At 38.5% G+C, this 26,590-nt stretch overlaps 2 protein-coding genes across 5 annotated transcripts; both read right to left on the bottom strand.

Moving 5' to 3' along the window:
- Positions 1 to 462: 462 nt before the first annotated feature.
- Positions 463 to 2,376, bottom strand: LAP6 (Chalcone and stilbene synthase family protein). Of its 2 annotated transcripts, XM_089157543.1 has the most exons (3): positions 2,075 to 2,376; positions 1,688 to 1,986; positions 463 to 1,599 (listed from the first exon to the last, which is right to left on the bottom strand). In XM_089157543.1, exons 2-3 carry the CDS (start codon positions 1,863 to 1,865, stop codon positions 626 to 628), a joined length of 1,152 nt encoding a protein of 383 aa, XP_089013669.1. In that variant the 5' UTR covers positions 1,866 to 1,986; positions 2,075 to 2,376; the 3' UTR covers positions 463 to 625. The 2 variants fall into 2 exon arrangements, with proteins under 2 accessions (XP_089013669.1, XP_089013668.1); XM_089157542.1 differs by having other exon boundaries at positions 1,688 to 2,376.
- Positions 2,369 to 26,072, bottom strand: ASG3 (SNF2 domain-containing protein / helicase domain-containing protein). 3 transcript variants are annotated; one of them, XM_089157541.1, is made up of 17 exons: positions 25,590 to 26,072; positions 25,505 to 25,512; positions 24,296 to 24,374; positions 23,935 to 24,095; positions 23,596 to 23,730; positions 23,211 to 23,391; positions 21,730 to 21,865; positions 21,475 to 21,592; positions 17,631 to 17,720; positions 17,262 to 17,369; positions 16,966 to 17,169; positions 13,395 to 13,520; positions 12,628 to 13,283; positions 8,899 to 9,044; positions 7,578 to 7,742; positions 3,418 to 3,532; positions 2,369 to 3,289 (listed from the first exon to the last, which is right to left on the bottom strand). In XM_089157541.1, the coding sequence occupies exons 1-17, from the start codon at positions 25,774 to 25,776 to the stop codon at positions 3,265 to 3,267; spliced, it is 2,640 nt and encodes an 879-aa protein (XP_089013667.1). In that variant the 5' UTR covers positions 25,777 to 26,072; the 3' UTR covers positions 2,369 to 3,264. The 3 variants fall into 3 exon arrangements, with proteins under 3 accessions (XP_089013667.1, XP_089013664.1, XP_089013666.1); XM_089157538.1 differs by lacking the exon at positions 25,505 to 25,512 and having other exon boundaries at positions 25,590 to 25,660; XM_089157540.1 differs by lacking the exons at positions 25,505 to 25,512; positions 25,590 to 26,072 and having other exon boundaries at positions 24,292 to 25,284.
- Positions 26,073 to 26,590: the final 518 nt, after the last annotated feature.

The raw sequence follows: 26,590 nt of genomic DNA, 5'->3' as shown, positions 1-26,590 counted from the left end.
GAGCATATTAATATCACATCCCTCGGCTTAATAAAACCCCATTGAACCCAAAAAAAAAAAATGAAACAACAAGGTGCACGCTGAGGCCAGCCCCATGAGTCTAGATCCTTTACTAGTTAAGATAAAGGTTTGTGCTATCATTACACTTTTTTATCACACATGGGAGGTGAAGCCTATATAGATTTCATTAGAATTCTCATTTTTAATTTATTTTGTTATCATTTAGAGGTGAGCCCCTCCCCCAATATGTAGTGGAGCACAGAACTCTGCCGGTAGAAGATCCAGACTCGGCGCCATTTGTATGAAAATCAAACCCCCCCCCCCCGCCTTTCTTATATACAAATCTACTCAAGACACAATTCAATTCAGAATTAAACACATGTTGGATGGTGTTGCAACAATGGACAAAGCTTGCTGAAGAACCATATAGTAGTTTTGTAAAGATAAATGAGATACATTAAGTGATTCTATAATCTCTTAATCTCATAATTATTTAACTTGATTCATGCAAGTTTAGGGATGCAATACTTAATTTTTAGTAATTAAGGAAACAAACACTTGCAGCAGCAAAGCCTGTTCGATCACCAGAAGCAAAAGGTGATTGCTAGATCCACACATGAACATGTCATTGCAGGCTACGAACAAGAATGCCTTCAAAGGTAATGCCAGGCCCAAATGCCAAGACAAGACCCCATTCTTCCCCACCGTCTCTACTCTTCAACTCCTCCCTCATGTAACTCATAACGTAGATGATGGTGTTGCTACTCACATTCCCATAATCGATCAATGCCTTTCTACTGCACTTCAGCTTCTCAGGTTTCAAGTTGAGACTACTCTCCAGTCGTTTTAGTATTGCTGGACCTCCTGGATGGACAGCCCAGAACAGATCATTGTAATCTTTTAAACCAGCTTTCTCCATAAGCATCTTGCAGAATTCTTCAATGTTTTCTTCAATCTTCTGAGGAAGATCCCTTCCTAGTTTGAAATTTATGCCCTCCTCCGATAGGCGACCATCAATTACATTTTGTGTCCCAGGCAAGAACTGTTGAACTGCATAGTTCAACTCCATGAATGGAGACTCCACGCCACTCAATGGGTCAGCCCCTATGATGACTGCTGCTGCACCATCGCCGAAAAGTGCAGCGCCTACAAGATCATATGGTCTTGACATGCTAGGTGGACGGTAGCCGAGTATGGTAGTCTCCGACGTCGTTAACAGAACACGGCTCCCCGGATTGTTCTCCGCAATATCCTTGGCAACACGAAGGCCAGAGACACCTCCATAGCATCCAAGAAAGTATAACATCACACGTCCAACATCTTTTCTAAGGCCAAGCTGGCTAGCTAGGTAGAGATCTCCCCCTGGCAACCTTATTTCACTTGATGATACGTAGACAACATGGGTGATGTCTCCTACTGGCCTCCCCCATTCCTGGATGCAAGTAAGGCTTGCTTCCATGGCCATCTCCAGAACCGCTGGGTTTGCAATCTCAAGCCTTTGTTGAATAGTTGCTGACCCCTCTTTTGTTAACTCAGGGTACTTTTCCAGAATCTCCCTAGACATGACTGTGTACCTTGTCTTCACTGTTGTGGTCTTGCCTGCAGGTAAATCAGTAGAAACATGTTAAGTAGAAAATACAGGTTATGTGAGCTTACAGGGGTGTATTTTTAGTAGTGAAAAGCTTACACAGACGCTCTAACTTCTCTTTCATGCCCAAATCCTGACATTTTGTATCTCTGAAGTAGCCTTCAACCAAATGTTCCTGAGGGATCAGTTGCGCAGGGAATGCCTTACCAAGGGCTAACACAGTGGCCTTTCCAGGCGTGATGGTGCGCTTTCCACCATTGAGATTGGTTACAGACATCTTCCCACGGTATAGCAAGAAGATGATTTAGTTGAGTCTCTGAGTCTGCTCCGTCTGTGCTCTCAAACGTTTATATCCTGGGTTGTTGGACTGTGCTTCCCTGAAGCAAGAGCAGCATGAGCTGAAAATAATGACTAATTTAGTATGACATAGAAGATCTTTAGGTGATGGGATTTGGAAGCGTAGAGAGAGAACCACTTTTTACCTACCAGCATTTGAATCAATTTCCCATAACATGTCAGTTGGACAACGCAATGTATGCTTGGAATCTCAAGATACTAGGAAATCCAAGGTGGGCATGGGCAACCGAACTGTGAAGCCATCCATCTCCTTTTTTCTCCTTGTTTCTTCTTGGTTTATAAAGCCACAGAAACAGGCAAGAACAATGGATGTACCAGAATAGAGAAAATCTGGATATTTTAACTTACCAGGAGAAGAAGACGAGGGACTTGGCTTTTGTTGAAGAACTAGGAAAGAATATAAAGGTAATATGGTGCTTTGGAAAACGTGACAGTAACTCACCCAAAAAAAAAAAAGAACATCTTTCCCACAGCAAAGTAGTTCCTTTGTCAAATTGATCAAGGCAATGTGAAATTCAAGACTTCCTATTTGAAGTTTAACCATTATGTAATTCAGACTGCTTCATTAACCACTTTCAAAATCTTATTTGGAGGATGGCAATCTTCGAAGTCTCCCAGGTTTTGTTCCATAGAGCAATAAAACCTTAGATATTAGGTCTGCATTGCCTGAGCAAACCATTTCAAGTACTCAAACGAAGTAATCGATTATAACTTACAAAACCGATGCCTGCATTTGGGATAAGGAAACCCTACATTCCCCTTTGGATGAAGCTCCACATATAAAGAATACAAAAATTACATCAGGCACATAAAAATGGAATTGAAATAGAAATACACAGAACTGCTTCAATGAAAAATCATAGAGCTAATAATGAATTGGCAAAATCAGACATCCACATTGACATATAAATACAATTACCACAGCTAACCACTTCCAGATCCCAGAGGCCTGCATAAGTGGTAACGAGATTTGCCACCAGTTGAAAGGTCTGAATGATGAATTGGAACAACACGAGAAATACGTCTCATCAAGGACAGTCAGCCTTCTCAAAAACACATTTTTATCTTTCACTATCTATATTTGCAACATATAACAGAGACAAAACAAATGACAATGCGGATTGGGCACAGGAAATGCACATCCGCAGAGTAGCTTAATAGAGGACAACTTTTTTATGTACATTACAAGGACAAGGTCTAAGAGTACATCAAAGCATTGACATGTATATTTGTCACCATAAACAAAATGCATGTCATCCTTTCATATTGGATAATCACATGAAAGATGATCAGCCCGTGTAGATAATTGTTCATAAACTCTAAGATGATCGCCGAAAATAATACCTGCGAAACAATTAAAAGGAAGAAGTCACATGCAAGCAAATTTTTTTGTCTACAATAAATCTCTTGGGTGTGAAGAGTGAGTGAGTCTGTTTGTGTGTGTGCATGTGTCAGAAAGAGGGGGTATGTACACAAAAATGTTGACGCCGTATATGGATGAATATTTCCTCAAAAGCCGTTCCATGGTGTACCACTGAGAACGATCTGATCCATCTTGATACCCGATTCGTGGCATTTGGATTGAAGCTTTATTAAAGGGGGAAAAAAATGTTAGAAATACATTACTTAAGGCAGAACATGTAATACCCCAACCACCTCCACCCCCCTCCAAAAAAAAAATCAGAATTATAGTCACCGAAAATCAGTACAAAGAAAAATTGGAGGGGATTGATAACCATATTTAGTCTATGACATTAAGGTTGGAACATTCGTGAAATCATCACTGTGCTATTTTAACCATCATCAAATCTAAAAAACAGATAAAAATGAACAGTTATAGCATGTTTATGGAACCAAAACTTGTTCTACTCAGGTTTATACGCCAACAAAGAACATAAATTCTGCGGGCAGAAAGTGATTACCTAAGTCTTGTCCTTTGCCCCCAAAAAAAATGGTCTTGATCTAATTCCTTAAATGTTGGAAATCAAGAGCTCCTATAAAATGGTCTCCCCCAGATGTAACCAGCCAAGGACAGCCCAAGAAGAGGCCAAAGGAAGGCCCAAGCCCACTTGAATTCTGAAGCCACCCAGGGGCCCGAACCTACACAGGGGCAATTGGGTCATTTTCCACCCCTGTATCGAGTTCTAATTAGCTGGAATAAATCAAGTTTATTTTTTAGAGTCTTTTTCTATTTTTCTTTCGTTATTTAGAGTCCCAATCTGAGAGTTATCTAATAGTTTTAGTTGAGTTGAAGTTAGTGGATAAGATAAGATTCTTTATCCAAAAAGGGGTTCTTATATTTTAGGAGTTTGTTTTATTTAGAGAATTCAATTTGGAGTTTTAAAGTCATTGCTTGGGTCTTAAGTTATCTTAATTAGCATGTGCTTTTAAGTTAACTTAAAGTGTGCTTTAGTAAGATTTGAATCTACGGGTTGAGTCTTGTAGTAATTAGATTCCCTTTTAAAGTGTGTTGGTCAATGGGCGGGACCCTTATCCATTAGGGACTCCCAACCCAAGTCAGAGTCCTTTTTTAAGGCTATAAATAGCCTATTCTTACAATGTAAATTTCAGTTTTTGATGAATGAAAATTTGTGATTGAAAAAATAGACTTGAAAGAAGTCCTAGGATCCCAGGAAGGGGGGAGCAGCGGCTCAGATAGTGCCTGTGTTTCTGCAATTTTAAAGTTTTTCTTCTTCTTCAAGCATTCAAGCAATAATCCCAGCAAGCCTCCTCAATCTACAAGTACAGCAGATCACCCCCACCCCTAAGCCATCGCACCCATACCTAGCCCCTCTCCTGTCCTGTGTATCATTCCCCACCCCCCTGACCTCGCTGCCTCACCTGTGGAGCAGCGTTCTTAAGCCCTACGACTTCTCCTGCAGCTCCCCTTCCTACCCAGCACCCGATTAATCCCTCCCCCACCTTCCCCTGCCCTACAGTTTCCCTTCCCCTCTTCCCCTTGGTTTATTCACCCCTGTGGCACCCTACAAGAATTCTGCACTTCATCTCTTTCTTAAAACAATTCTGCAGAATTTTAACTTCTATAAACTTCAAATTTCTAAATCCCAGATCTGAATCATCTTCTACAGCAGGGTTTCAAAGCTTCAAGTGTCACCTAGAACCATAAATTAGACTCCCTTTTGCTGGAAGTCCTGCACGACCCTAAGAATCCAGGGAAATTACAAAAATACCCCTAGCCCTAGATTCGGGGTTACACAACCCCCCCTTTTTCCTTTTTCTTTTCTCCTCTGATGGGTGCTTGGAAAGAGAGGATCACATGCAATATGACAAGTTAAATAAATTCCAGTTGGTATATTGACATACAACAACAATAAGCCTTGTCCCAACTAAATGGGGTCGGCTACATGGATTCTTGCCCTCCAATCAATTCTGTTCGAGGCCATGCTAGATACAAGGCCTAAGCTATACATATCCTTTCTCACCACTTCTCCTAAGGTTATCTTAGGTCTACCCCTAGCTCTTCTAGTTCCTTCAATATGAATTATATCACTTCTCCGAACAGGAGCATTCATAGGTCTCCGTTGAACATGGCCATGCCACCTCAAACGACTTTCTCTAAGCTTATCACTTATGGGAGCAACTCCCAGACCAACTCTAATATGATCGTAATACAAAGAAGAAGAAAAATTTTAATTTAAATGTGTAAATCATTTTTGGATAAGAGGTGAATTTTTTTTTTTTTTTTAATTCCTCTTAAAGGAGAATTAATTTTATGTCATTATATGACATGTGGTAACTGGTAAGTACATGGTTGTTTGTTTGTTTGTTATTATATGACATACGTGTATCACTTGACATCACATTTAAAAGAAATCTATACATAGATTTTCCATCAAGTATGATTTAGATACAATATTAACACCAAATATTTGGAACAGCCTATCCTCGATTGTCCATAAACCTTTAGATACTTCTAATTTGCTACCTCCACCTCCCTAGAAGGACCCCTCCCCGCTTCTTTTTTTCTCTCCCTTCCCCTTTGGGGCTGGGTTTCTTGGTATAATTTTTATTCTCAAAATAAATAAATTACTCAGAATTCCATCATCAATGCTTACTGTTTCTTAACATTGTTTGAAGTTTTGACCGGCCTCGTTGCACTTTGTTCTACTTCTTTACCTTAATATTCCGAAAGTATGGCGAAAAGAACAAAACCTAAGGAGTCATCAGTAGGATGGGATCATAACAGATTCCTAGTCAATTCATTTGGAAGATGATGAGGACATCAGTGAGCAGTTCCGAGTTTACTAGCAACGCCGACGTAGAGATCATCCCACGATAGCATCTATGTGGATGGATGATGAGTTCAGAGGTTATTGGATTGCTAGGATCCTATGGTTTGATGAGAAACACTGCTCATAGGCAATTTGTCATGTTATTTTCTTTAGTCTCAGTGAGTTGGGTAGTAGTTTACTATTGAAAAATATTTTAATTTCATGTTTGAGTCTTTATGGGCTAGGCCTAGAGTCTATTTTGGCCCAATTTTGAATTATTTTGAGTTTGGGTTATATATATAACTTAAGTTGGGGTTATTTTGGGAATTAAACATGTAGGGTTGTGAGGGATCAATTTTTTTATTTAAACATTGTATGGAATTCATTTTTTGGAATCAATGATTGAATTCATTTTTTGGAATCAATGAATGAATAAAAGAATTAGAAAAGACTCTCTCTCTCTCGCGGAACCAGCACTTCTCCCTCTCTCCAGGTAACCTCTATTTCCTCCTTTCACCCTTGTTTCCCACTAGAAAATTTCCCCTTGCTCTCCTCTACAAAGGTCTACTCTCTTTTTTCTCAAAAAATATCTAGTTTCTTTCCTGAAATCTTCTTCTTCTTCCCCAAACCCTACAATTTTTTTCTTGCAGAAAAAAATCTTTGTTTTTTTTTTCTTCCCTCTTTCCCTTATTTCCTTTTATTTTCCTACCCTACGGCAGTCTAGTTTTTCTTTTGTTAGTCTCCCTTCCCTTCTCTTTGTTTCTTTTCTTTCTCTCCCTCTCTCTTATCACCTACTCTCTTTTCTAGGATACACCATTACTTCAAAATAAATTTTTTTCTCCTTTCCTAGGATTCACCACTATTTCAAACTATTTTTTCTTTCTTTTATTTCTGTTCCTAACTGCTTTCTAACCCCTGTTTTGCACCCAGGATCAGCAAGTAACATTATCTCTCCCTAAATATTTCTCATTTATTCTTTGGCAGTAGTTTTGTTTAAAACAAAAACTTCCTAAGACTCCCTTTACATTGTTAATTGTTTGATTCCTTGTTAGAAATCTGATATTGATTAGGAAAACTCTATTTTCTTTAAGTTCCTTAATACCCTTGCATTCAATTTAGTGTTATGGTGACAAGATTCCCATCCCCTAGTTTCTCTATTGATTCTTGTTTAGTTGTGCTTACCAATAGGACTTATTGTGTTTATTTTCTACTTTAGCTGTCTTATATGCATGATTAATCAGAATTCAAGTGCTGCAAATTCCTTTCTTTACCATCTGTCAAGAATAGGTGTTTAATTCTAAGAGTTTAGTAGCCCACTTTGTAGGTCCCCTAGTTTCTAGGGTTTCTCCTACATCAGAAGAATATCAAAACCTCAGGCAATGTCATAATGTCACAAATACCAGATTTCTGAGAAGCTGAGAAAGACGCCTTCAATAAACATTGTTCCAGGTCAGGTATAGAGATATTGCTACGGGGCACTTTACGTCTTGGATTATATGATTGTACGACAGCTAGAGCCACCCACTGAGGAATCTTTGCATCTGCTGTATCTTCATCCTGATATTCTGCACAAGAAAATTTTGAGTTTATTAGAGACTGCATCACACAGTGACAGCATATTACAGTGACTTACAAATGCAACAGAGATCTGATAACCAAAGTCACAATGACTCCTAATAGAAATTTCAGGTTAGTTAGGATGGCTGGACCCCTATTGAAAGAGTTCTTTCATCAGCAAACAAGCACACTCAATGCTAGGTTTTCTCATCTTGAAGTTGAAAGGTAATTAGATTCTGGAAATTACAAACAAGTATAGCTTTCTCAAATTTACGCAAAAGTCCTGTTTTCTTGTTTTATGTACCCCACGAGATCCTGAACTGTTCTGTATTTATGAAATTGCCAATCACAATATATTGGGGGTGTACCCAAGCGAGCAACATCAGGGTTTTGATGTAGAACTGTACACGTTTGGGAAAAATGTACATCACTTGTTCCTGAAGTATAGGACAACTAACTGACCTTTGCAAGGTCACAGAGGAGGCAGGAAGAGCTTCCATAGCAACCCAAATAGTGATAAGTGGAAGCATGATAGGAAAGTTTGACCAATGGGAAAAGAGTGTATGGTCTTGATAGCCATATGTCAAACTTCAAAACTTAATTCAAGCAATAAAATATCCTCCTATGCTGAGATATTGATGTGTACGGTTGTCAACTTATTTAATGCAGACCCAAGTCTGTTAGGGATGAAATTTGACATGTCAACTGAAAAAGGGACATGGAGATCCATCTCTCCATAAATTATAGGGCCCATCCAAGATGCTAATACAAATAAACTAAATAAATGCAACTCATTTAAAAAAAAAATTGGCACAGGGCCCACCCAACAGCCTTTTAATCTGACCAAACCTCAGGAACTGTCCTAAAAATATGAATACAAAATAAAATACAAACAAGGCAACACATGGAGACTAAATAATTACAAAGCAACAACCGCTTATATCAAGTATAGAGTAGTTAATTTATCTAATCATTGATTGGTTAAGCAACCAATAATATATTTAATTAATTTTGACCATTTAACCAAAATATTTTTTATGTTTTCCCTTACTAACACTAAAATACGTCAACAATACAATCTAGCTTCATCGACATATTTTCCATCTAAGTAGTAGTATTATAACATCAAGAAATTCAAAAAATAGCAATGACACGTATGCTGACCGTTGATTCTGATAAGATGAAGATCACCAAGATGCAGGTCCCCAAATTCAAACGCTCGCCTATAAGCATCAGGAATACTTGGTGCAAGCTTAGCTAGTGCATCGAACATTCCTCCATGACCCCAATTTCCAGAGTTATCAACACAACTGTCAAGGGAACAATATGGATCATGTATCACAACCAGTCTAGAGGATTAAGTGAATATTTACACTAAGAATGGCACAATAGATAGCTCATGATGTATTAGAAATCCCACAATCATACAGAAAGTCTTTTTAATTTACATTAGCAGATAAGCCATGAACCCAAACTCTTGCACAACATGGAAAGATCCTTTGGAGGTCCAGCTTGGTTCCCTCATTGGTCACGTTCTCCTAGTAGTGTAAAATGTAAGTATATGACTAGATACATTATACAATCTATATTCACTACTGACAATATGCACTTGGTGATTGTGCAATCATTCCATGTTGGTTTTATTCTCATTCCATATTCGTATTTTTCATGTTACAAGTAAAGGCAATCTCTGTCTGATTGACAAGCCACATTCTTTTCTCTCGTCTTTCTCAACTGTTCCAAATGATACACCCAATGATAACTTTCAGCTTTGGCAACTTTTTGCGAAATTCAGCCACCACTAAAAGCGTTCCACCTGGCACAGCAATGCAATACAGTTCGTCCACTTGAATTGCTTCAAGAAGATATGTGAACTGCTTTGGTGATTCCTGGGAAGCTTTTGTAATTTACCACAGTGGCAAACTAATACATAGACAGTATCTCTCACTGTTTGAAAGTAAATATGGAAAATAAATCAGAAAGGACCACTTTTTATAGACACCTAGCCCCACCATCTCCCCTGCAGCATTGTCACACTTATGAAGGAGAATAATTTTTCTTCTTAAACAACTGTTAATCATTTAGTCCGACAGTCTAGTGCACTCAAGCCAGCAATGAGGCTTCAAGAAGACCGATGGGAGAAATCGGATTAAATAGGCTTGCAGATGGGGCAGGATTGCAGGCAAAGGTTTTTGACCAATGAAAAAATCAGGTCCTAATGGTAAATGTTGGGTTCTCTCTTAAAGTATCCGGCTGCTCAGGTAGTGTGGAGGTATAAAAAGGAGAACCACAATGTAGAAGCGAGTGTTACAAAACTAAGCATTAGAGCATGGGAAGTTGGAGGGTCACTAATCAAATGAAAATTCAGAAGCAATTCACCTTATCAGAATAGCTCTCATGGATTCAAATCTGATTATAGCACCTATGGATACATAAGAAATGTATCGAATTGATTCTTTTTAATGAATAGATCCGATCGCAACTTCGAATATGGAATTCAACAGGATCAAATAGGAACTGATACTCTGAATCATAGAACTATAATGAAATATACGATCAACCAACATTTCTCAAATTTGAAAAAGAATCAGCAGAAATGGTTTGATCCTCTTATTTCTCGAACCGAGAGATCCATGATCATATATAGGTATACGGTATATCATAAAGAAACTTCACCCTATTAGAAAGATTAACTTTTACCAGAATATAACTGCAACCAATAATATGATTCAGTATTCCCAAAAATGAATGAGGATCCATTAATAATAGGACCACATGTATTTTTCGTAAGCAATCCCCAGGACCAGACATCCAAGAAGTCGGGTACAAATCTACTCTAAATAATTGAAACAAAAGCCACGCAAGAAATACCTAAAAGAAGAAAAAAGGGGTGGGCAAAAGAAAAAAAAAATTAAAATGACAAGAATCTGAAACTTTTCTATTTAACCAGCTGCCCCCATATAAAAACCTTGTCCTCAACATGATATGGTCTATAGACCCTCATATATATACAACACTATATGGAGCACAGTCAAGCAAATCAGCCCCAGCAAAACCAGTCCCTAGTCCTTGAACATATACAATTTGAAGCCCAAAAATACTAGACTGGGCATTAAAAAAAAAAACTCTACTATTACCTGGTCTATACTTGACTTCATCACCTTAAAAAGTCCACCTTAAGGTCTCACCGCATTTGCCAGCAAATAATAGATAGACGAATATTTCATGTTGAGTTTTTCCCTGTATTTTTACCAAACAGTAATAGGCAAAACAATTAACCTTCTACACAGAATATCAGGAATTTGATTTCTATTAGATCAAGAAGCATGTGAACAGAGAACTAAATCCATTAGGCCATGAATTAGATGCAGTCTAGTCCATGTACAAGACATATCAAGCTAAAGGAAGATTTTAAATCACATTAAGATTATGAACAACAAGGGATATTACATCCATTGAAAGACTTGCAATGCTAGAAAAGTGCAGTCCTTCCTTTGAACTCCAGCTCTTGATCTTATGCACTTGTTATTCGAGTCCAAGTAATCTCTTCCGAATGTGTGAATGCTTTGTCTGAAAGCTATGCCTTAAGTCCGTCATCTATTATTGCATTTTGCATCATCTCTTTGCCTGGGATATCTCTCATTCTAGGGGGAAGTTGGAAAAGAATTTGATTTACTACAGACTCATTAAGCAATTTTTGAGTTGTGGCATATAGTTTTTGTTGAAGTATATGCACTTTGAAATATTTACTGTTCACGGAACTGTTCACGTGAACAGTAAAATCTGCTTGTATGATGTTAATGATGCTACTCTACTTTCTATTTCTAATGTTGGAGTCTTGCTACATAAGTTTTGGGAGTTTTTAGAAAGCATAGTTTCTATTTTGGTAGTAGTTTCTATTTTCAGAATTTTCGATTTTAGGAGCTAGGAAATTACTAAAGTTGTAATTTTTTGTTTCCTTTTTCTAGAGGACAATTACTTGTCTCTCAAGTTGTATTAGATTCATTAGAAGCTATAAATAAAAGGGCTCTGTGATTCTAGACTCTTAAGCAAGAATCACGAGCATCTTCTACTAGTTCTTCATCTCTCTTCTCTTCTTCTTCTTCTCTCTTTTCTTTGTTCAAGTTCAACTGCTGTTTTGATTATTTAATGCTTGTTTTCTAACAGTTTTTCTGGGTGATCAAGGTATAACACCTTAACCTTGGTATTGCAGCCACCTTTTGAAGTTTTTGCTTTTAGAAAACATCAGGAATATCCAAGTGCTGAAAGTTGAAAACATCTTAGGTGAATGCCTCCAGCACCAAAGTTCTGAACAATTTCAGGCTTACAGCCCTAAACAACACTCAAGCCTTTTAGTTTCTCAAATTTAAACAAGAACAAAAGGTTTCTTTAGGGATTTTCCGGGTCATACATATTATCTGCCCAGTGGAGAGGGACAAGGTTTCTACAACTTTAAACCTCGGACTTTGGTTAGTAAACCTCTTTTGCTTCTTCTTCTCCTGCTAATTCCTAATACTTAATGAAAATATAGGGAAAAATCAGTAAACATGAGAAAATTTAACCTATACTTTTAAAAGTACTAAAATTATGTTTCAGAACGTGAAGCAATATAATGATACAAGAATCCAAGAATCAAAAGGGGGAGAGGGTAGGGGAAATGTCCAGCCTCCAGCTATAACCATTCAATGACATAATTACAGTTGTACTGGAAGTTGAAAAGTAAAGGTTATTAAGAGAATAACTACCAAGTAGCACATGCTAATAGATACATACAAGAAAGGCATGACAACACACCAGAAAGTAATCAAGCAACTATAACCATTACTTGTACGATAAGCCCAAGAATAACTCAAAGTGAACACCTCTCCTTTGATAAGAAAGGGAGAACAGTACCTAAATATTATAGTAGGCTCAGATGGGCAAACTTTCGATGGCTGTGTACAATCTCCATAAACAAATTGAACAGAACCAGAATCTGAGATACCATCACCAACCGTAGGACAGACAAAATCTTTGACTGCTAATGATTCATAGCCATGAGCTTCCCATTTGGCCAATTTTTTCTGCTCAGCCTTCTTCCTTGCAGCTTCAAGTTTTTGATGATTCTCTTCAGTTACATTTCTTCTAGTTTGCAAATTTAAAGCTGAATTATCATCTGAGTGTGAAACCTCTTTGAACTTTTCAAGCCATGAAATATAAGAAGCCTCATCAAGCCCACGATCAAAAAGAACAGCAGAAGACCTTCTTTTTAGTGAAAGATCATCTCCATTCAATGCATCCATTGGATTAATCATGAATTTCCGATCATCCTCCTCCAGCGCTTCATGGCGCATTCCGATTACCTTAGTAGCAAGAGCATTTAACTCCGACATATTTATGTCACTAGAATTCTCGATATTCATGTTTGCATGGTCAAACATCTGCAACCCAAATATGATAGATCGCAAGTCCCCAGCCTCAGCTCCATTTTCTTTCCCTTGTCTGTCCACATCATCACCTACCACGTTATGGCTGAGCTGCAGCTTTCTTTCAGCTCTTTGCATAATTACCTACAAAGAGATGAACATAGCCCAAACAATAATAGAACATCATTCAGCTCTATTAAATAGTTTCACCCCTCACCATAGACCATAGTCACCATACAAAGATCCACTTCTCACCTCCTCGACTGTGCACCCTGTTACAAGGTTTATAGATAAAACATGGTTCATCTGACCAATCCGGTGTGCGCGCTGTAAAGCCTGCTTGTCCACCTGTGGGTTCCAATCTTGTTCATAAAATATAACCTACATAATGCATATTGAAGTCAGCAATCACGAAAAGATAAACAAATACCGTCTCACATATTTAATCTAACAGGGGGGGGGAATCTAATTAATGTGAATTGTAGGATATGTTCATAAAATATGAAGGCTCAAGCAATTCTAATCCTATGACTGCATTTTGCCCTACTTGCTGCTTATAGGCAAGTAAAGCATCGATCTATGTTTAGTACATCAGCCTCATATGCGTTGGAATGACAGTTATCAATCCAAAACAAGGGGGACGGTATCTTGGGTCAACCAAGAACCCAGTGGCATCTTGAAAATATGCCATCTTCTTTCTGAAAGCCTGAAGCCTGCGGAGGCAGAAAGAGAGATTTACAAAAGCATAGATTTGAATCACTTTTTTGAGATATTTGCACATTGATCTTTTCAGAGGGTGCTTCCAATCCTATACAACCAGTTTGCACAGTACCACATAAAACTCGTACTTTTAGGGAAAGACAACATAAATGTATAGATCAACGCTCCTAATTCCCCCAATGAATGCAGCCAAGACCACATGATCCTTGCACATGGCACCTAGGGAGAAGTAATATCACCCCAGGGGTGGTGGTTGTTGGACAGAACCCTTCTGATGCATTTCCCAAACATCAAAAACCTCCATGCTCCAATATCATATTTGCCACCACTCCACTTAAAAGCTTGAACTGTTAGGGAAGGGCAGCATATATGTATACATCAAAAAACTAGCATGCTGTCAAGAAAATTCATGTCAAAATTAATTAGAGAGAAGAAGAAGGAAAAGGGAGACATAGGACTTATCTAATCATCAGTGCAGCGGTGCTAGCAACAGCTGCAAGACCTAGTGGGGTCAGTGAGGAAAGCTCTACAAGGTTCATGAGACTTCTTCTTGCCAATGTCAAGTGGCCAAAAAAAGAAAACTACCAACAAATTAAAAGACATGATGGCCTCAGCGACAACTACTTGGAGGCACCAAGAGTTCAACCAATGCTGATGGCATGAAGATTACCACAAAAATGATCTCATGATCTTCTCTAAAGCGGACCACCTTTCCATTTCTTCCATCCTCTCAGCTCTCTCCCTTTTCAAATTCCTCTTGGGTCTCCACGTCAATCTTGACAAACCCACTCTCTTTCTCTCCGGTGTCCCTAATCAGCTTCGTTCCTCCCTTCTTCAGCTCTTGGGCTTCAAGCCCGGCTCTTTTCCTGTGGTCTACCTTGGCCTTCCTCTCATCCCTGGTAGGCTCACTCGTCACCACTATCTCCCTATGCTCGATCATATCTGCAAGAAGCTTCAACTCTGGAAGGGCAAGCTTCTTTCTTTTGCTGGCAGGGTGGTTCTCATCGGCTCAGTCCTCCAATCTTCCTACCTCTACTAGTGCGGAGTTTTCTTCATCCCCAAATCAACAATCCAAGCAATGGAGTCCCTGTTTTGTGAATTCCTTTGAAAAGGGCAGGAATCCTCTTGCTTCATCCATCCGGTTAGTTGGTCAACCCTATGCCGTCCTACCTCTAAAGGAGGCATGGGTATTCGCCGGATCCCTGATGTTAACATGGCCTACCTTCTCAAGCTCATCTGGAAAATTGCCTCAAAGCAAGATTCCATTGGGGTTAAGTGGGTTTATTCTTACCTCCTCCGAGCTGACTCCTTCTGGACTGCCTCAATGCTGTCCAATCCTTCATAGGTCTGGAGGAAAATTCTCTTGTTGCGCCCCCGCACCATCTCTGCTATATCCACTTCCATTGCTTCCGATACACGTCCACTTCCTTCTAGCTAGACCCGTGGCATCCGATGGGAATTCTCTTCAATCATTTTGGCCCCCGCACTGTCTATGACACCCGTATCCCTAAATCTGTGCCCCTTTCTTCTTTCATCTTGAATGGCATTTGGTCCTTGACGCCCCTCCCCATTCTCACACAGGTTTGGGAGTCTCTACCCCCTATTTCTAGCTCTGCTCATGACACCACAGTTTGGTTGCCTTCCCCCACCAAAGCCTTCTCCACTTCCTCTGCTTTGAACCTCCTTCGCCCCCATAGCCCCAAGCCCCCTTGGCCCCCTTTGGTCTGGTTCAAAAGCTTCATCCCCCGTCACTCCCCAACCCTTTGGAGAGCCCTTAACCTTGCTCTCCCCACCCAATCCTTCCTTATCAGCCGCCATATCCTAGTTAGCCCAGTTGTATCCTTTGTTGGAATGATTTGGAAGATTTGGATCACTTCTTTTTCTTGCCCTTTCTCCAAATTCCTTTGAGGAAAAGCCCTAGCCTCCATTTGGCCCAGTTCGAGGCGCTCCTTCAAGTTTTCCCGGGATTGGCCTTGGGTTTTGAGAAACTTTGCTGGAACCTCCATTTGCGATCGGATTGATAAGCTAGTGTATTGTGCCTCTATCCATCACCTTTGGTGGGAGCACGATCTTAGAAGATGAACTTCCAAATCCCGCTCTATAGATAGGATTTGGAACATCATCTATTTTGAAGTTTCTTCTAGGTTGTTAGCCATTCTCCATCCCCCTGTTGATGATTCCCCAAAGAACAAGCTCATTGTTGTCTCCTGGGGACTTAGCTCTTTTCTTCGATCTTCTGCTTAAAGACCTTGTATTTGTTTCCTTGTCTTTAATATGTTATTTATTCATCTAAAAAAAGATTACCACAAAGAGACAATGAGTGAAGTGAATCCAATGCGGGCAAGATGGCAGTTTCAGTTGCCAAGTTGCGTATTGGTTCCAAGCCTTCTAAGATAGTGAGTTCCAGGCCCTGTGAGATAGAGAGAAGGGGTTTAGTGGAGGTCAAGTGGCAAGAGACAAGAGGAAGGGACCAGGCAGGAGAGGGTAAAAGGGAAGAAGTCTCAAGAGAAGGAGAGACAAGGCATTGGGTCCATTTTCTTGCCATGTCTGAGGAATGATAATAAAAATGCAAATCAACGAACCAGGACTGCAGAAAACTAAAGGAGTAGGTTATTTTACCCATAGAACAGGTTCTATAACAAGATAGACTAAGTGAGTAGGCTGTTTTGTACCCAACCTAATTACACATGTTTTAGGTCCCTTAAGCTGAGCCAATTATAAGGCCCCACACATAAATGACCCAACTCTAGACTTATTCCTATTACAAAAATAAATAAATAAACCAATTTGACAATGAATCTACATCAAAGGGATTAAGACCTATTCAACTAAGTGCTTCTGGAAAATAATCCAAGAAAGACTAAAAGAGTACCAATCTGGACTTATTCCCAAGAAGCTTCTTTTAAATTAAAAATAATAATAATAAAATAAAAATAAAAAGACCAATTTGACAATGAATCTGCATCAAAGGGATTAAGACCTATTCAACTAAGTGCTTCTGCAAAATAATCCAAGAGAGACTAAAAGAGTACAAAATTGCTGCCACCACTACATGGAGAAATATCAAGGATTTTATAATTGAACTGAGGATTTTCACCAAACTTACAGTATCAGCAGCAATGAGATTCAGGCCAACCCCTCCTGCTCTTGTTGAGATCAAGAAGACAAATGCAGCATCTTGATTAGCATCAGCATCCAAGGTGTCTCCAACCAATTGACGGCTGAAACTTCTTATTGCAGAAAATCTTTCCTCAGCTCTAATTGATCCATCAAGGCGTTCATAGCTATACCTCCGCAACTCCATATAATCCTGCATTGCATATAAAAAATGAAAACTATTAGGAACATACCACCCAAAAAAAGAAAATTAATGAGTTCCTTCACAAGGATAAGACAGCAGACCTGGAGAATGTCAAGTGTATGTGTCATTTGAGCAAATAACAGGACACGATGTCCAGCAGCATGAAGTTTCTGAAGTACTACGTCCAAAAGTATAAGCTTACCACTAGCCTAAGAAATATTAGACATTAAAAAAAAAAAAAAAGTATAAAGTTAGAATCCTCTGGCAAGAAATATTTCAGGATGGCACAAAGACTATATAGAATTTGCATCCACAAAGAAATGCAAAATAGTTTCATCCGCCAGAAAATAAAAGAGACGGAAGACGTGGCAAAGATTTTCTACTTCTGTTCTTTCCCTCCCCTCTCTTTTCTTGTCTGGTATGTTGATGTAACTGGTTAAGGTTAACTTGACAGAAGATGGCAGATCTACCTGTACGAGGTGTTCACCCTCTTCATATGGCTCTGGCTCAATACCAGGGAAGAGGTAAGGATGACTACATGTTTTTCGCAGTTGTAATACCTGAACAAATGCCACATGAAATTGGTATAAGCTAAAGCAGAAAACATAGTTGAAAATGTTTGTTCAATCTCAACAAATGCATACAAATGAACTCAGAAAACCATGGCAGTATAACCAAATAGAAATACCATAGTATCCAAATAAAGATAGTTATTTTAACAGAGTATTATGTGTTTTATTGCTCTCTTAAATAAGAAGGGTATTGTTGTAATCTTGACAGTTTTAATTATAAGTACATAGCACCACTACCAATTGGAGGTTGTATGACACTCTCCTAGTAGCACTCTTTGCAATTTGGTGCCTTCTATTTTCTTTCCTCGCTCTCAGATCTCTCTTCTTTTCTCCTTCTTCTGCTTCATCTTTGTTGGTTGATCTAGGTCTGAAACCGATACATGATATCAGAATTACAACCAGTACTTTCAATCCATCTTCTTGGGTTAAGAGTCCCATTAGGGACTTCCTTTTGTTGTGGTTTACAGCAACATATGCTTTTTTACTTGCATATAAAACCCTAGTTGATAGAACACGAAAGCTAGAGTTTCTCATGAGGAAGGCGGCTGGTATTTACATGGAGCACTATTGGTACCATGCCCATGAAGATTCTGCCCTCCTCTTGCTGTCTAATCATATGTTGAATTCAATATAGCTTAACGGTTTCCCCGTTTTTCACCCTTTTGGCTGCAGCTAAAGAGTGGAGACATCTCCTTTCCAATCATTGGATGCATGAGATATTTAGGGTTTATCCATATGGATAAGCATCCTCTGTCAAGTACCAAACCAAGTTATCAGGTAAGCAGACTGGTCTTTCTACGTAGATTTTCAATTCTGGAATTTTAAGTTTCTATCTTTTATCTATCATTGAAGCTATGATACAGCCATCATTGCAAAGTTTTGGTGCTATTAAAATACTATTCCTGCCCCATACTTGACCTGGTTCCCAAACTCCTCTCCAGTTTTTACAAGTTCCAAGCTTGAATAGAGAAGGGTTGGTGAGTCAAGTCACTCAGGTTGGCAACTGGCACTATAAAAATCAGAACCAAACCTTTCAGCATGGATACTAGAACGCAAAGGAGAAATTTGAATACACTGGGAAGAAGTGATATGGTTCAGAGCATTAGTATTGCAACAAAAGAGCCAAGGGAAAGCCTAAAATGATTGCTGGAGAAATGGTCAACAAAGACAAGCATAGCTTAGGACTGGTAAGATGGCAACATCCATGACTTCGAATAGAGATTAGAGTCAACAGGCGATGAATAATACACATAAGTAGCGATGATGCCAAGATGAGTCAATAATGCCATCATTTACCTACCAATCTACTATCTAATAGATTGATGGTATCATTATAACATATTCTACTCTGATATCATTTGGAAATCTTTGGACTTACTAGGAGGGGGTTCTGACCTTAAATATTTGACTTTTCACATGGCATTTTATTTAGTGTACAACAACTAAAACTAAGTCAAAAACATAATAGCAACACCAAAAGCAGACACAATAGCAGAACACAGTGCACAACTGTTGACAACTAGAAAACCTGCAATAAGCAAAACCACATGTTACAAGATCTCCAAGAAGCAACCAAACAGGGAAGGAAACCAATTCAGAGATAGGAAAAGTGGAATAACAACCACTCAGTACCTGAGTTAAGGTTACACATTTGTCACTTTCTCACCTCAAGAATCAGAACTGAAGGCAGAACTGAAGGCAGGAACACGAGTTGGTATTGAAAATTGAAATGCTAAATGAGATTGTAAGAACTTATTTCTATGGCTCTACTGAAATGCACATACAGGCTACTGTACAAGCTTCTTGACTTAGTATCTGCAATATGGTAACAGTAGAGTTAGGTTGAGTCAGCCAAATATTCGGTATCCTTATGGTTGTAGACGCTCCTATTGGTGCAACCCGAGTTTCTTCCATATCAAACTCCCAAGTAAAAATACCCTGTGAGACTATCCTAGTGTTGCTATTATGTATTCTTTGACAGTTTGACTTACTACTCTTGACATATTCATGGGTGAATCAAATCTTCTGTGGACTCAGTAAATGTCCAAAGCTATATCCAACTACCTTTTATAGGAATAAGCAGTAAAGGTATGTCTTACTGCCATGGGGAAATTGACACATTTAATGTTAGAAAACCCTCCCACTAACTCTAAGATTCTTGGCAGTGGATGCAAGAGATTGATACTTAACATGTGTGATTGTGGAATGATATGGATCTCTTGCCACAAATGTATGTATCACACTATAATCAAAGGTCTGGAGCAACTTGAAAGTTGTTCTTAGAATATTCCAAGTGTGTATGACCTCTATGAAAAAATCCTCTCCTTCGACAAAACAATCTGCGAATAACTTATGTATATCAACCCCCAACGGCTGACACAGATTTATTTCAGACTCAACATGGAATGTTTCAAGTGGTCAAGAATCCACCCGGTTTGAATTCTGATCTACAACATTTTAAAGGTCAAATACTTCATGCTGAAATCATTTCAAGTGGCCAAGTTTCTACCTGGTTTGAATTCTGATCTGCAGCCAATTACAGTTCAAGTTCTAGGAAAAAGAGTTCCTCGCTCCATGAATGAACCCTTCTATCAAATTCAATGTATTGTATCTACGTCTACCGCTACTCTTTGAGGGGCAGCTCTACCTTTTCTTGCCATGGCCATGATTTTGCATTTGCTATAAGCAACTCATGGGTCAAGAAGATGTCGACCACATGAACCAGTTCAGCAGAGGATGATAAACCAAGTATATTAGTGTCACATAAGGTCATTCAGTTGACAAATATCGGATTAAATATGGCAAATCTCAGGAGGATAACAGCTTGTGAATAGTTTCATTGACCAAGGGAATTCCTATATGCCATGACCTCTGGAGATGGTCAATCTCCATCCATGTCTCATCATGATTTGGTTACTTGGTTAGTGAAATGTGTCCAGCAGCAGGGGTCATCCACTGCCACTTTAGCCCATAGTAGTACAGCTGCCCTATTATTCTCTGTCCAATCACTTTGGTTATTGATTTTGGTGCTACTTCTCATATGACTGGTAAGTCAAATGTGTTTGCTTCCTCTCATAAAACTAACCACCCTCCTCAAGTCATTCTCGCGAATACGAATCCTACTCCCATATCTAATCAGAGTGTTGTTTCTCCTACTTCATATTTATTCTCGTCTTTTGTAAGTCATCTTTATTCCTGTCTTAGATCCTCCCTTCATATCATGTTTTCAGAATCTACAAACAAGAAGAAGATTAGTGGAGGGCATAAGAAGGATGTCTTTTACAAAGTTGATAGTACTTCGTCTTCTACAGTAGCTAACGTTTCTTCTGGCAATATTTATCATATAAATGCAAGACTTCGTCACGATGTAATTCCACTTAGAAATTTGTAATAGAAGACCAGAGTCACCAGACCCATATCTTTTACACAGATATGGAACCACTAAAAGGACCATCTGAGTTGAACTGTAGATTTTCCCTCAAAACACAATTATAAGTTGTAACAGACCACCAGATTACTGGTTACCCAAGTTTGGACTGCTTGTGCTTAGAACTTGATCAATCTGATCACTGAGTCACCTTGAGAAATCATCAGCATCTTTAGCAATTAGCAGCATTAACCAACACGTGTTTGAGAGAGAGAGAGAGAGAGAGATGCAACAAAACAGTAGCATTGCTTCCTAACTTGCATGAAGAAGTTGATGATAGGTGTTTCAGATGAAAAGTTGAGCCAATAACATTACAATATTTTGTAAGGATTGCTGATTAGAAGAGCCAGAAGAGAATGCTAGAAGTTTAGGAAGCTCCTTCCGCAATATTGAGATGTAAACCTTCTTCTGCAGGGATACTAGCGGTGCCATCCTAGACAGAAAAATGTTAAAAGGATTACCGAATGTACAAATATTGAATGAGTTAAAAAGTTTGCAGAAAGAAAACTCACAGAGTAAATCAAATATAAATATGATTACAATTCAAAAGGAAAAAGTGTAAAAACTAACACAGTAATCTCAGTAAGAGGAGGCAGCACAAGGGTTCCACGTTGAATAAGCATGGATTTTGTTCGACGAAGCATAAATGCTCCCAACATGAATTTTAGAAGTTTGAACTCCTCCTCAGCCTTGATTGCATCACGACCTGTTCAGAAAAAAGGCACTCGATCTTTCAAGGGAACAACCAAATCCAACCACGAGGCTCTTAGACATCAAAAGATTCCCCAATGATCATGAAAGGACTCTAAATTAATGCATCCAAACAAGATTAGCACTCAAGGGCCAAGAATAAATGAAAGGAATAACAATATAGTAGACACACATACAAATTATGCTCCCAAATTCAAAACTCAAAAAGTAGAACAACAAATAAAAAGGTTCCTATAACTAATGAAGCTTAAGCAATGATCCCTCACAATCTGAGGTTGTACCCGGTGACAAGGCTCCTACCCTTAAGAAGGCTTTGTGTGGGCAAGATGTGTGCAGCTTTACCCCTCTTTCCGAAAAGGTTGTTTCCAAAACTCCTCACAATCAAAAATTAATATAAATTCATCAGGCTTGCTACAACTTCCATTTTTACCCCCTAATTGATTGTTTCATGGTTGTCAAAGTGTCCACCTAGGCAGCAAGGTAGTTTTTCAACCGCCTTGTTTTGAACCGCTTAATTAACGTGCTTTTTTACCGCTTTTTCGCCTTGTGCACTTTATTGCCACCTAGACGCTAAAGCAACCGCTTTTTTATATTTTGTACATAACATTTTTTTCTTAATTTTATTTCTTAAATCAAAATTTATTCTACAAAGCCGTATATAAATTTAAACCCCCATGTCCATCGGCTACAAAATACGAGCATAAGTCATACTCAACATCAAGAATCAATGAATAATGACTTGGAAATTGGAATAATGATATCTATTTTTTTTGATGAATGTGATTATTGAATGTTTGTTTAGCTTATTATAGAAAGTATTTGTATTGAAAATTTTTGACCCAACTGCTTTGATTGCCTTATTACCGCATAGGCGCCGCTTTCTAACTGTGCCCAAGAATACCAATCTACTTCAGGTTCTGATAATTGTTTACCGCTGTCTGCTTTTACTTTCAAGTTCCTAGTTGCAGAAGGATTGCTCCAGACCTCACCATCCAGCAGCTATATCTTACCCAACTTCACACGCCTATTTTACTTCTCAAGCTAATCCATTCACAACATTTCAGACATACATGAGTTCTTTACAAAGTTTCTTTACTGTAGTAACAAAATTTCTCCTTCTGGTTGTCCGAATTATGATCCTGTTTGAGTTAAGCTCTCACTGGATTTTCATGATTCCAGATTAGGCTACTACATTTCTCCCTTTGTACTCTTTTTCTTCCTCAATAAGAAAAATAGAATTTCTGCAGCCAAACCAAAGTTGAAAATAAAATATGTTGCTTGAGCTGCAACACAATTAGAATCACTAGGTAAAAGATTATTCTGGGAGGTTAGAAGAAAACCTGCCGATGGATCTCCAGCTTCCTTGAAGGTGATGAGAAACTGATCCAGCGTCCCAAAGACTAAAGGCATGCAGAAATGCATTAGAGCCCAGAGTTCAGAAAGGTTGTTTTGGATGGGAGTGCCTGTCATCAGTAACCGTCTAGGCATGACAAAATGTTGTTCAAGAACACGATATAAAACCTGCAAATGTTTAAAAAGTACAAACCTCCAATAAGTATCAAACAGAAAATTTTCTTCGACTCAAAACTTCAGCATCTGAGGAAAATTGACAATAACAAATGAGAAGACTATCAGAAAATAAAACTTCAAAAATAAATGAGAAGATAATCAAAAAATCAAAGTTTGTGAATAGATCAGATAATTGGATATGATCTTGGTACATACACTGGACGGGTTCTTAAGCCGCTGAGCTTCATCAATTACTGCATAGTGCCATGGAATTTGAGAAAGAAAATCTTGATCCATCAATATTATGTCATATGTTGTCAGAAGTATGTCAAAAGGTAACATTGTCTGTACCTGTTAGTCCTCCAAAATAAACAATCGTCGAATTGAATTAGTAGTAGCACATGTAAATCATATAATGTTATTTACTGAGTTCTACCATTAAACCTTAAGAAGCTACTCCAAATCAAACAAATGTGATTGCAAATATATTCCAGTATTAGGGAGGCACTCATGACATGTCATTAAAGAACCACAAATCAACGTCTAAAGACTTACACCAGACAGTGAAGACTGCTGCTTTATGTGCTCGTACATTGTTCTGCGTAGACTATGGCGGGTTTCTTTGTCTCCAATATACCTAAGAACCCTTAATTTTGGGCAGAAGTTTGCAATTTCTGATATCCAACCATCAATAACACTTAAGGGGCATAGCACCACTGCAGCAGTTAAATGAAAATCAGAGATTGGGAAAACACATAAAACAATGCATAAGATTCCAATGCAACCCCAAAAAATAATTAAAAAAAAAAAAAAAAAAAAAAGATATGTTCATAAGATGGTAAAAAGAAACACTGTTCCAAGTCAATGCTGGGAAAGACTCAGTAAATCTACAGGAAGTTTGAAGCTATTAACTCACAAAACGGTCCAGTTGACAGCTGACGAACCTTCAAGTAACTGAGGAAAGAAATAGCTTGCAGAGTCTTGCCGAGACCCATCTGCCAACAACTCATTCAGCTTTATAATGTTTTGGAATATAGAAGACAAGATGGACTGGTAGCCAAGAGGAAAAAACAAAATTTGCTAGATACGGTAATCAAAACTCAATAAATTATCTTAGACTTCAGGAGAAAAATATTTTACTTCACTTTTAAAAAAGCTATCTAAGATGTAACTACTTTCTGTTACACCATCAGCCTTGCTTCTCACGACATTTCACATTGCAACCTTCTATGTCAACAGAAAGCCTTAATGATTCAGGCCCAGAAAAATTTTGTTTTTATTTCTCACAGATTGCTGCCATACTATTTGTTTCATTCCTGCTCAGTTAACTAATATCAGAGATCACGGTAACTTTAAGCATGAAATGCATCTTGGTTGTCTCAGAAGAAAAAAAAGTATAAACTTAGGAAAGCTTCACTGATCGGTTACCTTTCCAATACCATATCAGATAACACAATAGTTGATTGCCTTTGACATGTTTTATCATTAGTTCCACTCATAAGCTGCTCTGAGTCATGCTCACACTCATATTTCCAATCATTTCATCAATCAGCTCCATTACAGATCATAGTATTCTTACTTTTACAATCTTGAATAAGTTAAATTTTACATAAAAAAAAGTTCAGAACAACTGATAGTACCAGTTTTCCCATGAACAAGAAGACAACCAGACAAATCCTTGGGATCATCCACTTAGTCAATTTCTTTCCCCATGAATCTTCTATGAGTCCCACAAAATTGTTGCGGTAATGTAGGCATATAGACTAGGATTTCCCTATCATAACAATGAAGATAATGAGACCCGGATCATTATAATGTATTACCATTACTATCAACCTGCATTTCCATTAATCGCTTAAAAAATGCCGCTTGTACCCTTCTTTCCTTTCTTTTCTTTTCTTTTTTCTTTTTTTTTATTTAGGGGGGTGTTTGTTTTGGTTCTGTTTAACCGCTTAGAACAGTCCCATTTCAGGAATTAAAGAAGCTGTTAGTAATAGCTTTGTCTTTTTATCAAACAGACAAACAAAAAGCAAACTCAATTATCTGATTAAGGTAAGTGATATTCTTATCCAACATTAAAGTAGGAACCTTGTTATCGATACTTCACAAAGTAGGGATAAAGTACCTCGTCTCCTGCAAATCCACCAAAGACCGTATAAATACGATTGGAAGCAAAATTGAAAACGATAATGAGTGATACAAAACCCTACCGAGAATGACGTTGACGCCAAGAGTGTATCTTCGAATCAACCATGAGACGCCTTCAACCTGGTGAGGTTTCAGCGACGCCGTGATCCCAAGTTCAGCACTACTTAACGGGGGGTTATCGTCACCGAGTCGTCGGTCACTTGACAGCACGAGTTCTGCCGCTGCTTTGAGCCTCTGCGCGTAACTCATCTCTCGTCGTTCTTCTTCGCAGTTTCTATAACAAAGAAGGAGCTATACCACTAGTTCTCCTATTGTTGCAGTAAGACGAGACGTGCACAGCAAATGGTTACGGGAGTGACACCGTCAGAGGTTGAAGACGAAGACATGAACGCACGACCAATGTCATTTTTTTGACTTACGAATCTGTTCACAAGTTTGGTGCGAGATTTCCAATCGGAGCCGATTCCGACACTTCAATTAGCGATATTTACCCGGATTAGAAAGACTCGTAGAAATGTAGAATTGATGTCTAGATCCAATAAACAGAGTATGTCTAAGGGGTTTTTTTGGTAAAATATGTTTAGGGTTCTCGTGACTCTGTGGGTTGGTACTTAGTCGTACTCAGAGTCAGGAGTGATGACCGACTCGGATATGAGTTGGCCGATCATAGGTTCAGTTTCAGGTTCAGTTGATTCTCAATACCTAAACCGGAACAACTCGAATGAATTTACAATACTTTCTCTCATCCTCGGATGAAATGACATCCATTGCCCTTAACTCATGAAATCCTCATTGGGATTTGGGCAACAGTGGATGTAAGTTGAAGCTCGGATGAAACCTTAGACCAATGGAGAAACTTTCAGCGCCACTATTGAGTTACTCCTAAGATTAATGTCATTCAAGTTATTCAATTTATCAATCAAACTACCCATAAGGTGACGCTATATCAAAACACCTTCTATCATTATGAAATCACAATTGATGAAGTAATTTAAATGTTTCAAAAGGAGAATAATGAATCTTAGATGGAAAAATCCTATGCTCCACTTGTCTTTTCGTCTTT

This window comes from Hakea prostrata, chromosome 6 (assembly GCF_041222555.1).
Source record: "Hakea prostrata isolate BN-2017 chromosome 6, UWA_Hpros_2, whole genome shotgun sequence".
In the NCBI taxonomy this organism is placed as follows: domain Eukaryota; kingdom Viridiplantae; phylum Streptophyta; class Magnoliopsida; order Proteales; family Proteaceae; genus Hakea; species Hakea prostrata.
Note: the sequence above shows the minus strand (reverse complement) of the source record. Positions and strands in the feature narration are given on the sequence as shown.

Excerpts from the sequence above, each read along its gene's own strand:
- LAP6 (XM_089157542.1), bottom strand. The coding sequence starts at position 1,865 with ATGTCTGTAACCAATCTCAATGGTGGAAAGCGCACCATCACGCCTGGA. Across the intron at positions 1,600-1,687 it reads AGAGAAGTTAGAGCGTCTGT|GCAAGACCACAACAGTGAAG; the intron begins GTAAGCTTTTCA and ends ATTTACCTGCAG.
- ASG3 (XM_089157541.1), bottom strand. The coding sequence starts at position 25,776 with ATGAGTTACGCGCAGAGGCTCAAAGCAGCGGCAGAACTCGTGCTGTCA. Across the intron at positions 23,731-23,934 it reads AGCAGTCTTCACTGTCTGGT|GTACAGACAATGTTACCTTT; the intron begins GTAAGTCTTTAG and ends GAGGACTAACAG. Across the intron at positions 9,045-12,627 it reads GAGCCTACTATAATATTTAG|TTGTGTTGATAACTCTGGAA; the intron begins GTACTGTTCTCC and ends TTCCCTTGACAG.